The 15,975-nt window shown below is 40.7% G+C and overlaps 1 protein-coding gene across 4 annotated transcripts in view; it reads right to left on the bottom strand.

Moving 5' to 3' along the window:
* Positions 1–15,975, bottom strand: part of LOC139280119 (MOB kinase activator 2) — a 213,393-nt gene that overhangs the window by 71,801 nt on the left and 125,617 nt on the right. Inside the window, exons 1-2 of one of the 4 annotated variants that reach the window (XM_070899637.1) lie at positions 3,708–3,734; positions 2,633–2,712 (exon numbers count right to left, since the gene is read on the bottom strand). The exons of 1 other annotated variant lie outside the window; for it this stretch is intronic. In XM_070899637.1, coding sequence (XP_070755738.1) covers positions 2,633–2,712; positions 3,708–3,719 — 92 coding nt within the window. In that variant the 5' untranslated portion in view covers positions 3,720–3,734. Of the gene's footprint in view, positions 1–2,215; positions 2,544–2,632; positions 2,713–3,707; positions 3,735–15,975 lie in introns of those variants that run through there. 2 more of the 4 variants (XM_070899639.1, XM_070899638.1) reach the window with 2 other exon arrangements.

The following is a 15,975-nucleotide window of genomic DNA, read 5'->3' on the forward strand; positions in this document are numbered from 1 at the left end:
TCACTAAAAACTAAATATCTGATCACTAAGAATGGAGGCAAAGAGGAAGAAAGTTGAATAGCCAATTATGAAAAGTAGACTGTACAATAGCAGAAAACTGTTCAGCTTTTTAAATTAAATACATTTTCATAGGAGTATTGGGGGAAATAAAAGTGCTCAAGGAGAGACTTATGCGTGCTGCACTCCACTAATTAGCTGGCTTCTTGCCACAGCTTCAATAGAGAACTATTGGAGGCCAGGAACCTACAATTCCCATTGCTAAAAGGGAGCCAATTTGTTGCAAGTGACGACCAGGTATCCAGCTCCTTCATATTAGAGAGCTGCTGGTGCTAGGAGTACCGTCAACAGAACCCAAATATAAATGTATCACTTGCATCTACGCAGTTTAATCAGGTGCCTAAAAGAATTTTTACATTGAAGGAGCGCCAAAGATGGCAGACGTACAGTATTCCTGCCATCTATGTTATTCAAATATAAAAAGACTGACCTCTGGAAACTGAACAGCATTGGCGACCTAGATTTTCATGGCTCTCAATTGCTGTTGAATCTGCACTAAGGCATTGAGCTGGATTCCCTCATTTTAAGCCATGGAACTCCAACAGATCTCAACTGCATAATGTGTTCAAAGCAGGGTGGCAGGTCTCCAAGTGTGTTACCCTAAAACCCATCATGACTAAAGTGCTCTTAAAAGTGTTGAAGCTACTCACTCACTGATCTCAACAAGTATTTATATAGCGCCTTTAACATAGTAAAACATCCCAAGGTGCATCACAGGAGTATTATAAAACAAAAATTTGACACCAAGTTACATAATGAGAAATTAGGGCAGATGACCAAAAGATTGGTCAAAGAGGTAGATTTTGAGGAGCATCTTAAAAGGAGGAAAGAGAGGCAGAGAGGTTTAGAGAGGGAATTCCAGAGCTTAGGACCGAGACAGCTGAAGGCATGGCCGCCAATGGTTGAGCGATAAAAATCAGGGACGATCAAGAGGGCAGAATTAGAGGAGTGCAGATATCTCGTAGGGGGAGGGGGGGGCGCGAAGAAGAGGGTTGTGGGGTAGAAGGAGATTGCAGAGATAGGGAGGGGCAAGGCCATGAAGGGATTTCAAAACAAGAATGTGAATTTTAAGATCGAGACATTGCTTAACTAGTAGCCAATGCAGATCAGCGAGCACAGAGGTGATCAGTGAACGGGACTTGGTGTGAGTTAGGACACGGGCAGCTGAGTTTTGGATGGCCTCAAGTTTACATAGGGTGGAATGTGGGAGGCCAGCCAGGAGTGCATTGTAATAGTCAAGTCTAGAGGTAACGGCATAGATGAGAATTTCAGCAGCGGATCTCACTATCAATACGGGAAATAAAACACATTGTACTACATACTTAAATCAGTAATACACATTTACTTTTAGGATGGGTAGGAAGAGAAACACAAGGAAATCTACAAGGTTTGTGTGATGGGGATTGGAACTAATTTGACTTTTAAGATTTCAAATATGCAATATATTATATGCTTACAAAACTATGTAAACGGTAATATGCATCACAATGCTCGCTGCTGTACAATTGTACAATAAGTATTTTTTTCTGGATAACTATATCAACTTTTATTATCTTGTGTAACATCTTTCCAGTTCTATCAAAGTTCCAGATAGCTACAGCAACTTCTTATGAACTGCAGTCATATTAGTACAGTATTCCTTTTCTCCCCCAACATATTTTAAACATTGACTAGTTCTTGAACTTAGCCTGAACAGAATCATTTCTGTACAAGTGTTACTTTAGCCCTGCATATGTACTGTATAGGTCAAATTATTTTGCACTATTTTGAACCACTAACTGAATTTTGATTCAAATGTCACAATCAGCATGAATTGCTCCAGCAGATGATTAGCAGAAATGAAAAGTATATACAATTAAGATCCGTGCTGTGATGTAAACTAACTCGACTCACATCGTCAGCAAAGTGGGCACCCAACACTGCTATCAATAACAAAACAACTTTCAATAATCTCAATTAGAATTCTGAAGTGAAACAAAGCAACCTTATGCCTGTGGAATGTATGTGAAGGGCTGCTGCTAAAAATAAACTCAACATTACCATAATGCAGTCTAGGCACACAAAGTCACAGAAATTAAAACACAAATCAAAAACGGAGACAATGGATGGCCCGATAAAAGCGAAAAATGAAAAAATAAGTCGTAGCGTCATATAGTACCTAAACAAGACGCAATCGAAGCAGAACAGGATGTCCATCGGGCTGCTGCTGGTCTGTTTACCTCCTCTTGGTCTTCACATGCTGCTCCCAAGATCTGCACTAACTTCCTCCTCGACTGCTCTGCCCAGAGGATCGTACAACCCCCGGTGAATGCAGTGGGGAAGGAAAAGACAGAAACATTTCTCACAAATATACACAAACGGCAAACTTTCTGAAACCGAGGAATCTTTAACCCAACCGTGAAGGGAACTGAGCGCAGAGTTCAAACACACATCGGTGTGTGTACTCAGGCTTGCAGTGGATGGCCGGACGGTCGGAACAGAATGCAAATCACGACTCCACCACGGATTGTCTCCCACTTCTACCTCACTGTTTACTTTTAAAGGCACCAATACAGGTCAGGAATATTAACTGTACCTGTGCAACGTGTACGATCCATTCCTCTTCAGCCTCATGTTCGCTGACAGGAGTCTTATGATGAAATCCAGACTGATTTTCTTTATATAAATCAAAAAAATATTTCGTTGCTGAGGTTATTTTGCAACTTTCTGCAAACTCCCGATTAAAGCAGCGAAAGGGAGCAGCGCTCGACTGCCGACATTAAAACACAAGTGGAAAACAATTACTGGAGGCAGATCCAGCCCAGAAAATGGCTCTCCGAGGTGACGGGCCACGATTTCCTTTAAATAAACATCAATAAGCCACGTATATAAAAAAAATAAAACCTCCCAGCCTAATTGCATTGATAGCCTGTCACGACCGTTCACTTGAATGATTATCCTCCTCACTGCCACTGGATCTCAGTTGGCCATAAACTAACAGTACAAAGCACTTCACCTCATTGCACTCCCAGGGAAAGCACAAGAAAGATGGATCTTCAGCCCTCCTTCTAGGCTAACAGAACATGTTTAAGCAGCGTTCCTTTAAACCAAGGACTCTTGATGGGGAAAGGAACACTGAGAGTCGCTGCAACTAACCAGGCACAGAAATTTATTGTTTTTGGTCTGGGCAGGCTGCCTTGCATAAATCACAGATGCATAGTGTCTCTGATTAGACTGCTCAGTTTTCCTTCCTGTCCACTTAATATCCCCACAAGTAGAGCTGCCCACTTGGTTCCTGGTTGAAACAAAAAATTCCCAAGAAGAGTAATTTCAAAAGGGGAGGGGGGAGCAATAAATAGTTTATTTCCTTTTTTTTAAAATCGATAACTGCACCCGCATCTTTCAGGTTGCAAAAAAATCCTGTATTAACCAAATTTGCAATTTAATAAGATAAGCTGTTTTTAGCTTAAACCAGGCAAAAATGTAAGCCCCCCTTATGAAATACAAAAGCCCAAGTCCCCAAGGCTTATAAATAATGACTCCTGCACATGGCCATCTCAAGTTTCATGCCTTTTCTAACCAAGTCAAACTGTGTAGAATAAAAAGGCCTTAATAGTATTACAGTTCTTAAACATACAGCCTTGTATTATGAAATAATTTAACTGTCCTACCGAAGCGTTCATTAAGCAATACTTCAAGCAGCTGGCAGCTGTTAATTGGGCTCATTTGAAATTTGTTACAGCAGTTTATTTTTTGCCTTTGCTGAGATCCACTGAAGTCAAGTATATTTTCTGATCTTTGTTTAAAACAAAGTAATAAAAACAAATTTATGTAAGTGTAGAAGAAAACAAGTTCAAACTTTAAAAAATAATTTTCGAACAGAACTGGGTTTTTCAACATCACTTTTTTCTATAAATTCCTGAGGTTTCTGCTTCATTCTTCTGTCTCCACACAAAAAAAATCTCCCAGACAAAAGGGGAGGGAAAGAAAAATGATTCTCTGGCTTTATCTTTCCATAAACAGTGCCAGGTGGGGTCAGTCTAGGAGTTTGACTGGCTCGTCAATTTTTCCTCTATTCCTTAAAGAGAACTTTATGCTCATTGGGTACCTTGCCATCTGATGCATCACAGCTGTAACGTGTAACGAAATTCAAGGAAAGAAAACATTTAAAACATTGAATGGGCATTCCTACATAAAAAACAATGGAATACTTCCTAGACCATTCTTCAGATAATGTATTAGTAATGATACACTCCAATTTTATTCAACGATATTTGCTGAACACAATACCTTTTCAAATTAAAATATTTTTCACATTTCCATTTATTTAACAAAAACAATTTTACAAGAAAAGCAGACCTAGAACAAACATGCATTTCCAAATTACTTCAAACATTTGTGTAAAAGCATTAGGTACAACATATACCAAGTAAGTGGTAGCTTGGTAATGGTCGATTTAGTCTAGGACTTCCCATCATGTATTTTGCTTTTCTTCTGGTAAATGGCTACTACCAGGTTAACAGTATTCACCTTAAACCAAAAAAGAAAATGCTGGAAACACCCAGCTGGTCAGTCAGCATCTGTAGAGAAAACAGACAAGTTGACGTTTAATGTGTAGTCCTTTCACCAGAACTCTGGAACATTAACTTGTGTTTGCGCCATAGATACTGACTACCCAGCATTTTCTGGTTTTGTCTCAGATTTCCAACATCTGCAATGTTTTTGCTTTTTGTTCACCTGAACTTTGTTCTTTGACATTTGCATGAGAACATAATGAAATGAAAAGTGTAAAAAAAGATTGCTAGGAAGGGGAAATGGCTATTTAGATCTTATTTCAGATCAGCACTAGGTTTAGCATTTAAGATGGAGTGCTGAACTCAGAACTCAGCACTTTTTCAATGTCCCAACATGCAGGATGATAGATTTTTGGATACAAAATGGCTAAGTTTTAAAGAGGGAATTGCACTGTCAGGATAGCTCCAAAAATCAAAGTGTTATGCACGACTTCTAGTTCAATTTTTTTTTGCTCAGTTAATTTTCTGTTTTTACTTAAGTGTAACATGTGCTGGAGACATTGTTGGGAGTACCATTTTGGAAAGATCACATAAGGTTAAAAATTGTCACATTTGAATGGGATAATTCCTCCCTCCTCAAGGTAAAACCAGCCTACTTATAAGAAGATGGTTTTAAAGAAGGGCAAAAGAAACTAATGCAAAAAAAGACTGCTGCCAGCTCCAAAACTTCTTGCTTCACTCTCAAGTACTGAATTGGGTTTAGGACTGTAACAAAATGAATTTTGGATATGTTGCCTGCTTTGAATTTTTCAACCTTTTCATTTTTGTACAGTATCATTTTTTCTCAACAATAAGCCAGATGATTACCACGGAGAGAAGCAAAGCAATTGCAGGATGTCTCTTTGGGAGAGAAAATGAAAGCTAAATGATTTTTGACAACATTTTTGCATAAAGTACTTCACTGGCTGTAAAGTGCTTTTGGATGTCCTATAATATATTTTTAACATCTTGGGCACCAGACACCATTCCAGGAACTTGGCTGGGGTAGAAGTTTAAATGCTCACAGATGGATGGATCGGCATTCCATGCAAGATAATAACCATCACCAACTGTCTGGTTGGCTTAAGCTCCCATCCCGCTCCATCATACAGGCTTAAAGGAGTCTCTCCCCCTGTGCTTAGCTACAGAACTGCACTTACGTTCAGAGTTAGTAATTTCTATAAGCAAGAAACGTAGGCAATTGATGGTTCTCACTATGAAAACTCGACATGATTCATTCTTGTGTTTTATGTAAAATAAGTCTGCACTGTAATGCAAGTCTGAAGTTGGGCCTCAATCTCAATAGAATACTTTTTAATCCGCCTTCCATAAAGAGCCAGCTTACAGACTAAGGGTTCTTGATTGTGACTCATGGATCTCTATTATTTAACTACATATAGATGGCTACAAAATGTACTCCAGAGAAGATGCAAGGTTCACTTACAATAGTAAACAGTGACACTGAATCTGTGAGAATAGCACAAAAACATTAAAATTGTGACAAGAACCAATTACTGGTGGTGTGGCTCCTCTGGGTTGACATATTATAAGTGGACTGTCATTTTCTAGTAAGAATTGTGACTATGATGTCACCTTTAGTTTAAGAAGCTGCAGACACCAGACCAAAAGGTGATTTCTGTGAGCTTTTCCTGGACTATTCCTTTTCTTCTGAAGTAGTTAATTCCTTGCTGCACACAGATCTGTGGGGACCAGATATCCGAGAGTACCTGATCGCTATCCAGGAGCATGAATTCTAACTGATTCTCCCCTCTTAACCCTGGCGGAATTGAGCCAATTGTGACACCCCTATCACTGCCCCAGCTGAGATCAGCTATTTCCATTGAGACTAGGGATCTTTCTAATCTGTGTGGCTCACTGCATAAATTTATTGAGCCATCAGGGAACTGGATGGATCATTCGGTTAAGCCTGTAAATCTCGCCTACCTTAACCATATTTATACATTTCCAGCAGATGTCACTGGATAGTGATTAGCATCAGAAAGCCTGACTTTCTTCACTCTGGTCCAGTGGTGCTTAGGCCTCTTGCAACATCCATATTGTCATCCCAACTAAGATCAGCTAACTCAGTACAGACCAGGGATCAAGTGTTAGCCATGGCTCAGATGGCAGAACTCTCACATCTGGAGTAAGAAGGTTGTGGGTTCAAGTCGCATTCTAGAGACTTGATCACAAAAATCTAGGCTGACACTCCAGTGCAGTGCTGCATTTTCGGATGAGATGTTAAACCGAGGCCCCGTCTGCTCTTGCAAGTGGACAGGGGATGTATCCCCAGTGTCCTGGCCAATATTTATCCCTCAATCAGCATCACTAAAACAGATTATCTCGTCATTATCACATTGCTGTTTGTGGGAGCTTGCTGTGCACAAATTAACTGCCATATTTCCTACATAACAACAGTGAGTACACTTCAAAAAGTACTTCACTGGCTGTAAAGTGCTTTTTAGAGGTCATGAAAGGTGCTTACATAAATGCACGTCAGTCTTTCTTATGTCAGGCCTTCCTGATCTGTATAGTCAGCTACTAACTGGACAAACTTGAAGAGCCAGTGGAGAGCTAAGGCTGAAATCAATGGCAATTATACCATCTACTTAAACTGTTAGTTATTTTAAAAGGCAAATTACATGTAAATTTGAAAGAATACAGGGAGGTCCTTATGCAAAAATTTTATCAAAAACATTTAGCTTCCATTTTCTGTCCCAAAGAGACATCCCTGCAATTGCTTTGCTTCTCTCTCATTAAAAATATTTTTGTTTCCATGTGGTGATCATTTACAGCTATCAATTCCCTATCTCTGACTACTTGCACTTTTTGTTTCTATTCCATTCTACAAATGCTGGTCTCTTTTATACAAATGTCCTACCGCATTTATGATTTGAGTTGTATTTTTTTTTAATTCCACTTAAAATAGAAAAAAGTTTATCTCAGAACATATTAAAAAGAATAGATTTGGTCATGTATTTGTTTTTGGAAAAATCATCTTATGACTTTTTTAAAAAGCCAAGAGAATAAAGAATGAATGCTCTGGCTGTTAGACTCAGTCTCAATATCTGCTTCCAACTTGTACACGTTCCCTATGAATAGAGGTTATGCTTAATGGTTTGCTAACAGTGTCCATAGTTCAGTGAAACAAGTTTTGCTTTGTATGAAGCTTGTTTGGATTAGTGACTAAATCCCATTTAGAGAGACATTAGCTGCTATCAGTGTTTGGAAACCCTGCTAAATTAGAAAAGGTCTGAATGTGAAGCTGAAAGAAGAATGTTATGTGCCAGATAGCTCCACCCAAGCACAGTATAAAAAGACCTGCTGCATAAAATCAGGAGCATTGCACATGTCAAATCTCCATCCAGGTGTAATCCTCACAGAAAGTAAATTATGAAACAGTGTGTACGCAAAATGGCTCCCAACAGCATTTACCGAATACCATATACAGTAAAAGCAGAGCTCCCACACATCGTTTGTGCAATGATGGGTTCTTAAAATATTTCTATCAGGAAATTCCAGCTCGTAACACATTCTGAACAAAGTAAATGGAATAACAGGAAACAAGATGAAAAACTGTGGTTGATATTCAGAAAGGGTGGCAGATGTTTGTTTCACAATCTAGAACAGATATTTTTGAAAAATTACAAGAATTTGAATCGCCATCACCATGTGACACCCATGGGTTGGCTATTGAAATGCAGGAATTTCTCACTTAAATCCTCCCACATCAGTTCTTATTCAAATGTGTGTGTAACAGTTTACTTCCATAACATAAAAGTTTTATTTTTCATTCTTGAGCTTCCACATTTGAGTTCGGCATTCAAATACCATTGATAATTCCTTAACATTATTGCAACCAATATAATTATCATATTTAATGAGTACAATTTTCCAAAATGTGAAAATAAACTCCAATTTCTGCAGTTTTACAAATGTTGTGTTGAACAACATATTTATTTTGCTGAAGAAAGTTACTTAACATCTCTATGAGGGTCATCTCCTGGAATAGTTTTGATCGCCTAAGGGGATCGGAGAGAAATTTCACAGATTTTTTTTTCCCCAATTGGCCTGCGTTTTGGTCTGTTTTTTTCACCTTGCCCAGGGGATCACTTGTGTGGGCAGAATCTATACATTGTGATGCACAAGACATCGTAGTTTTGGGGGACAGGCTGGATGGGACCAGCGGGTCTTATCCTGTTTCTCATTGTTTGTATGTTCATATGACACTCTCTTTCCTGGAACAGACTTCTCCAAATGCTAACAGTTGAGGATTATTTCCCCAGATACTGAGTTTATATACTATAAAACAACCTAACGTGATGAACCTTACATAGAGCAGGACAGAAACGCGATTTTCAATTTTTTTGATACATGGAAATTGGGCACCACCTTAGGGAGGAACTTCTCAGACAGACTAGTAACTACGGTATTGGACGGGATCTAATTAAAAACAAGAGCATACAAAGTGGCCAAAACTAGTGGGAAGACAGAAGATTTGGAAGCTTTTGAAAGCCAGCAAAGAACAACTAAAAAAAGAAAGGGAAGATAGACTATGAGATTAAATTAGCACAAAATATAAAAACAGTTAGCAAGTGTTTCTATAGGTATATAAAAAAGGAAAAAAGAGTGGCTAAAGTAAATGTTGGTCCCTTAGAGAACGAGACCGGGGAATTAATAATGGGGAACATGGAGATGGCAGAAACTCTGAATAAATATTTTGTATCAATCTTCACGGTAGAGGACACTAACAATATTCCGACAATGGATCGTCTAGGGCCTATGGGGAGGGAGAACTTAACACAATCACAATCACTAAGGAGGTGGTACTCAGTAAGATAAAGGCAGATAAACCCTCTGGACCTGATGGCTTGCATACTAGGGTCTTGAGAAGTAGCAGCAGGAATTGTGGATGCATTGGTTGTAATTTACCAAAATCCCCTGGATTCTGGAGAGGTCCCAACAGATTGGAAAATTGCAAATGTAACACCCCTATTTAAAAAAGGAGGCAGACAAAAAGCAGGAAATTATAGACCAGTTAGCCTAACATCTGTGGTTGGGAAAATGTTGGGAGTCCATTATTAAAGAAGCAGTAGCAGGACAATTGGAAAAGCAAAATTCGGTCAGGCAGAGTCAGCATGGATTTATGAAGGGGAAGTCATTTTTGATAAATTTGCTGGAGTTCTTTGAGGATGTAACGGACAGGGTGGATAAAGGGGAACCAGTGGATGTGGTGCATTTGGACTTACAGAAGGCATTTGACAAGATGCCACATAAAAGGTTACTGCACAAGATAAAAGTTCACGGGGTTGGGGATAATATATTAGCATGGATAGAGGATTGGCTAACTAACAGAGAACAAAGAGTCGGGATAAATGGTTCATTCTCTGGTTGGCAACCAGTAACTAGTGGGGTGCCGCAGGGATCAGTGCTGGGACCCCAACTATTTAACAATCTATATTAACGACTTGGAAGGGACTGAGTGTAACGTAGCCAAGTTTGCTGACGACACAAAGGTGGGAGGAAAAGCAATGTGTGAGGAGAACACAAAAAATCTGCAAAAGGATATAGGCAGGCTAAGTGAGTGGGCAAACATTTGGCAGATGGAGCATAATGTTGGAAAGTGTGAGGTCATGCACTTTGGCAGAAAGAATCAAAGAGCAAGTTATTATTTAAATGGAGAAAGATTGCAAAGTGCCGCAGTACAACGGGACTTGGGGGTACTTGTGCATGAAACACTAAAGGATAGCATACAGGTGCAGCAGGTGATCAAGAAGGTCAATGGTATCTTGGCCTTTATTACAAAGGGGTTGGAGTATAAAAGCAGGGAAGTCTTGCTACAGCTATATGATGTACTGGTGAGACCACACCTGGAATACTGCATGCAGTTTTGGTTTCCATATTTACGAAAGGATATACTTGCTTTAGAGGCAGTTCAGAGAAGATTCACTAGGTTGATTCCGGGGATAAGGGGGTTGACTTATGAGGAAAGGTTGAGTAGGTTGGGCCTCTACTCATTGGAATTCAGAAGAATGAGAGGCGATCTTACCGAAACGTATAAGATTATGAGGGGGCTTGACAAGGTGGATGCAGAGAGGATGTTTCCACTGATGTGGGAACTAGAGGGCATGATCTTAGAATAAGGGACCGCCCATTTAAAATAGAGATGAGGAGAAATTTCTTCTGTGAGGGTTATAAATCTGTGGAATTCATTGCTTCAGAGAGTTGTGGAAGTTGGGAAATTGAATAAATTTAAGACAGAGATAGACAGTTTCTTAAACGATAAGGGGATAAGGGGTTATGGGGAGTGGGCAGGGAAGTGGAGCTGAGTCCATGATCAGATCAGTCATGATCTCATTGAATGGCGGAGCAGGCTCGAGGGGCCATATGGCCTACTCCTGTTCCTATTTCTTATGTTCTTATGTATTACTTTGGTCTTGCATTCAGTGAAGTCAAAATGACAGGGGTATCCTTTCAAATTATTATTATGGCTTTTGCCCTTTAAAATATGCTTAGGTTAAAAAGTTTAGGAGGAAATAGAATTTGAAGTGTGCACCTGCTGTCCCCATAACCACTTGCAGATAATCAGACCATGCAAGACTGGAAACAAACCCAAAGCAATATCACATCAACTTAAAAGAGCAGTCAAACATGACTGATACACACTGCTTTTTGAAACTGATCGGCATAAACAAAACACTGACAAAGTCAAATAAATATAACCAGGGTTGCATCGACACTGTAGCTACTGGTCCAAAACCATTAGTTATCGAATCGATTCCAAGCTGGCAGCACTTGATTTATAGTGCCTGACTGGAACAGCTCGAGGCCAAGAGATTCTCTGTGGTCAGTAAATTTTAAATGTTTGAATGCACAGGCAGGAGTGGCCATACTTTTAATACATTAAAAAAAACTGCGTAAGTTTTTAAGGTGCCCAATAGGTCCAAGAGCACTTTTCAAACCTGGTATTATACTAGACTCCCAAAACAGAGCTCTGACATGGCAAGCTAGTCCCAGGTGGGCAGAGGAAACGCTTCACACCCTCAAAGCCTCCTTGAAAAAGTGCAACATCCCCACTGACACCTGGGAATCCCTGGCTCAAGACTGTTCAAAGTGGAGGAGAAGCATCCGGGAAGGCGCCAAACACCCAGTGTCTCTTCGGCTGGAGCACGTGGAAGCCAAGTGCAAACAGCGGAAGGAGCACACGACAATCCAAGCACCCCACCCACCTGTCTCTTCAACCACCATCTGCCCACCCACCTGTGACAGAGACTGTAGGTCCCGCATTGGACGCTCACCGGAGAACTCATTAGTGTGGAAGCAAGTAATCCGAGACTCCGAGGGAGTGCGTAAGAAGAAGATTGCACTGCTCTAGAGCTATATCCCAAGTGTTGTGAGACAGCCATCCCCCAGGGATTTTCTCCACTCCCTTGGGATATGACTCCAGTAATATAATGCAATTTTTGTATTGTTATAAAGTGGAAAACCTGCTTTATGGTGACAATAGCAAAAGTATAAAGGCACCTTTAAAAGGGCCAAGTGGTATCTTCGAATTAGAAGAGGTGCATTGGTATGTTGGCCTAAGATATACTATTGTCTTCTCAAATGTTGCACTAATTCTTTTGAAGTCCCTTCAGACTATCTTTCCTCCTCCTCACAGCACTGAGACTGCCCAGAGGATGAAAGACATCCTCTACGACTGTGACCATGCTGCATCATCATGCCCTCAATCTCTCCTTAATACTTGATACGGGTATCCTTGCCATCCTCCTCCACTGCTCAGCTCCCTGGGATGACTTTCACGTGGTTCCAGTACTACCTGTCTGAATACAGCCAGCATATCTGCAGTAATGGCTTCTCTTCACACCAACATGGAAAATAGGTGCAGGAGCAGGCCATTTGGCCTTTCGAGCCTGCACCACCATTCAATATGATCATGGCTGATCATGCAACTTCAGTACCCCATTCCTGCTTTCTCTCCATACCCTTTGATCCCTTTAGCCGTAAGGGCCACATCTAACTCCCTTTTGAATATATCTAACGAACTGGCATCAACAACTTTCTGTCGTAGAGAATTCCACAGGTTCACAATTCTGAGTGAAGAAGTTTTTCCTCATCTCGGTCCTCAATGGCTTACCCCTTATCCTTAGACTGTGTCCCCTGGTTCTGGACTTCCCCAACATCGGGAACATTCTTCCTGCATCTAATCTGTCCAATCCAGTCAGAATTTTATATGTTTCTATGAAATCCCCTCACATTCTTCTAAATTCCAGTGAATATAAGCCTAGACGATCCAGCCTTTCTTCATGTCAGTCCTGCCATCCCGGGAATCAGGCTGGTGAACCTTTGCTGCACTCCCTCAATAGCAAGAATGTCCTTCCTCAGATTAGGAGACCAAAACTGCACACAATACTCAAGATGTGGTCTCACCAAGGCCCTGTACAACTGCATTAAGACCTCCCTACTCCTATACTCAAATCCCCTCGCTATGAAGGCCAATGCCATTTGCTTTCTTTACTGCCTGCTGTCCTGCATGCCAACTTTCAATAACTGATGTACCATGACACCCAGGTCTCGGTGGACCTCCCCTTTTCCTAATCTGTCACCAGATAATATTCTGCCTTCCTATTTTTGTCACCAAAGTGGATAACCACACATTTATGCACATTATACTGCATCTGCCATGCTTTTGCCCACTCACCTAACCTGTCCAACTCACCCTGCAGCCTCTTAGCATCCTCCTCACAGCTCACACTGCCACCCAGCTTAGTGTCATCTGCAAACTTGGAGATATTACATATTACCTCTATGTCCTCAAGGATCGATCTTTGGTCCGATCTTCTACCCGACATGTTGCCCATTGGTGATAATAGCCACATGCACATTGTCAGCTTCCACATGTATGCCGGTGACACTTAGTTCTACCTCCCAACTCTTCCCTTAACCCCGCAAGTGTCTACATGCTGTCAGACTGCCTGTCAAAAGGGGTCAAAACCTTTTTCGAACAGAACATCAGGAAGACAAACTGCTGACCTCAGTTTCTCCAGATTAGTCCACTCCCTTGCCATTCCCCTTTGCCTTCAGGCAAAACAGATTTTTTGAAATTTTAATATTCTGTTCAACTCAGAGCTGAGCTTCAAACACCAGATCTTTCCATCCACCGGGCTGCTTACTTTTACCTCTGCAACATTGTCGGTCTCCACCCCACCTCAGTCCATCTGCCACTGAATCCCTGATTTACACACCACCTTAGAATCGATTTCTCCAATGTTCTCCTTGCTGAGCAACCCACCTTCTACCTTCCATAAATTTCTGAAACTCAGACACCTGTATCCTATCCTGCACCACATGAATCTTCCCCTTTACCCTGTCCTTGCTTCATCTTTCAATGTATTCAATTTAAAATAGTCATTCTCATCTTCAAATCCTTCCATGTTCTTGCCCACCATATGCAATGGCCACCCCACATTAAAAGAATCCACGCACAGGTACCTTCCATCCTTCAATATGAAGTTCGGGACCTGAAGTCTCAGGTCCCTCATCGAAACACCTGTGAACTCACCCCTTTTTTATGTGGAAGCAGGTCATCCTCGATGCGAGGGTCTGCCTAATACTATATTCCTTTCTCCCTTATGTACATGTCTAGCTTTCCGTTAAAGGCATCTATGCTATTCGTTTCAACTACTCCTTCTCCAGCCTTACAACCGCTGCATCACCATTTGATATTCTATCCCCTCGTTTCTCCGCACATTGGTGGCACAGCCTTCAGTCACCTTGGCCCCACTCATTGAAATTGCTTTTCTAAACCTTTTAATCTATCTGCTACATTCCCCATGTTTAACAATCTTCTCAAAAAATCTGCTTTTCGACCACACTTTCCGTCGCCCATCCGAATTGCTCCCCCATGGCCATGTGTCCATTCCATGCATCTACCCCTCTCCTTCCCTACAGATTGCACCTTTACATGTGGGAGTATTACTCAGAGTAGGGTCACCCAAGCCAGAAAGGTAGGAGCCAGATTAAAGGCAATTCACCAGTCCTCTTGTTGAAGGTAGGGCTCATAACCTGTCCATGAAAATCGCTTCGTTATGGAAACAATCCAGAAATGAGACCTGTTAGACGTACAAATATAAACATCAACTGTAAAGAACCATGAACTGCTGGATATAAAGCAAGCTGATACTCCTATGGTGTCAAATATCTTGCTTGGGACAGACAACAGTGAAAGGAAAGAGTTGCCTCATGTCTGCTCTGTGAAAAATGATGAATGTTCATTCATTGTTGACCTACTTGAGCAGTGGACAATGGGGATCTTCCATCACACTGAGGCTATTACAGTTGCTTCCCAGTTGAAGCTAGAACATGAATTTTGGGAACGTCTGGGAGTCAAATTCATCATCAAGTTTAATATGTTCTAGTGTTATATAGCTGCCAAAATGCCACCTAGCTCACTCAGGTTTAAAATAGGTCTTCTTGTGGTTGACTGACGAGTGGAATCAGAAGCAGCAGTATTCAAGACTACAGTTCAGGTACTTCATTTATCCTGACTGAAAACTGATGTAGGAAATGATCAGAAGAGATTGGGATAAGACAGGGGCAAAACCTCAAAAAAATGAAAAAGCGTAAAGAACACAACCAAGGATGTAACTTAAATTGTGAAAGGGTGGTTTTACATTTCACTTCAGCACTTGGCTCAATACTTGCTGAGCAGGATTTTCTTTAAAAGCGCATTTTAATTACATTTTGTGCGAGTCATGAAATCATATACATTACTTGAAACACAATAAATCATTTGTGGCCAGTTATTCATGGCCTAGCCAAAACTGATTCAGGTCCGGTAGCTAACTGGTCAGCCAAAATACACAAATGCAGCCGAGTGATAATATCCTGAAGGAAAAAAGAGGGGTGAAGGCTGTTTCGCTATTGCAAGCAAAGCAAGGGATCATAAAATAATTTGGTACACTGCTATGGTAGGTGGCAGGAGAAAATGTTTTGATATTAGGATTGGCAGTATTAAAGCCAACACATTTAAGGGGAAAGCTAGATAAACACAAGAGGGAGAAAAGCATAGGATATATTTTGATGGGGGTTAGATGAAGAGGGGTGGGAGGAGGCTCGTGTGGAGCATAAACCGGTTGGGTCCAATGGCCTGTTTCTGTGTTGTAATCACTGTGTAACTTTGTTATTGTAATACTTTGTATGTTTACCAAAAACTAAAACAAATAAAAACGTCAAGTCATGAACTCAAACTTTTGACACACGTTTAGACAAACTGTAAATTTAGACTGCAGTTTCAGAAGTTAAGCAGATAATTTATTTAGCAAATCTGTGTCATGGAAACTTAATTTTCCATTGGTCTGAACTCCAATTTCCTTGCTTAGTCATG

Source organism: Pristiophorus japonicus, chromosome 14, assembly GCF_044704955.1.
Source record: "Pristiophorus japonicus isolate sPriJap1 chromosome 14, sPriJap1.hap1, whole genome shotgun sequence".
In the NCBI taxonomy this organism is placed as follows: Eukaryota; Metazoa; Chordata; class Chondrichthyes; family Pristiophoridae; genus Pristiophorus; species Pristiophorus japonicus.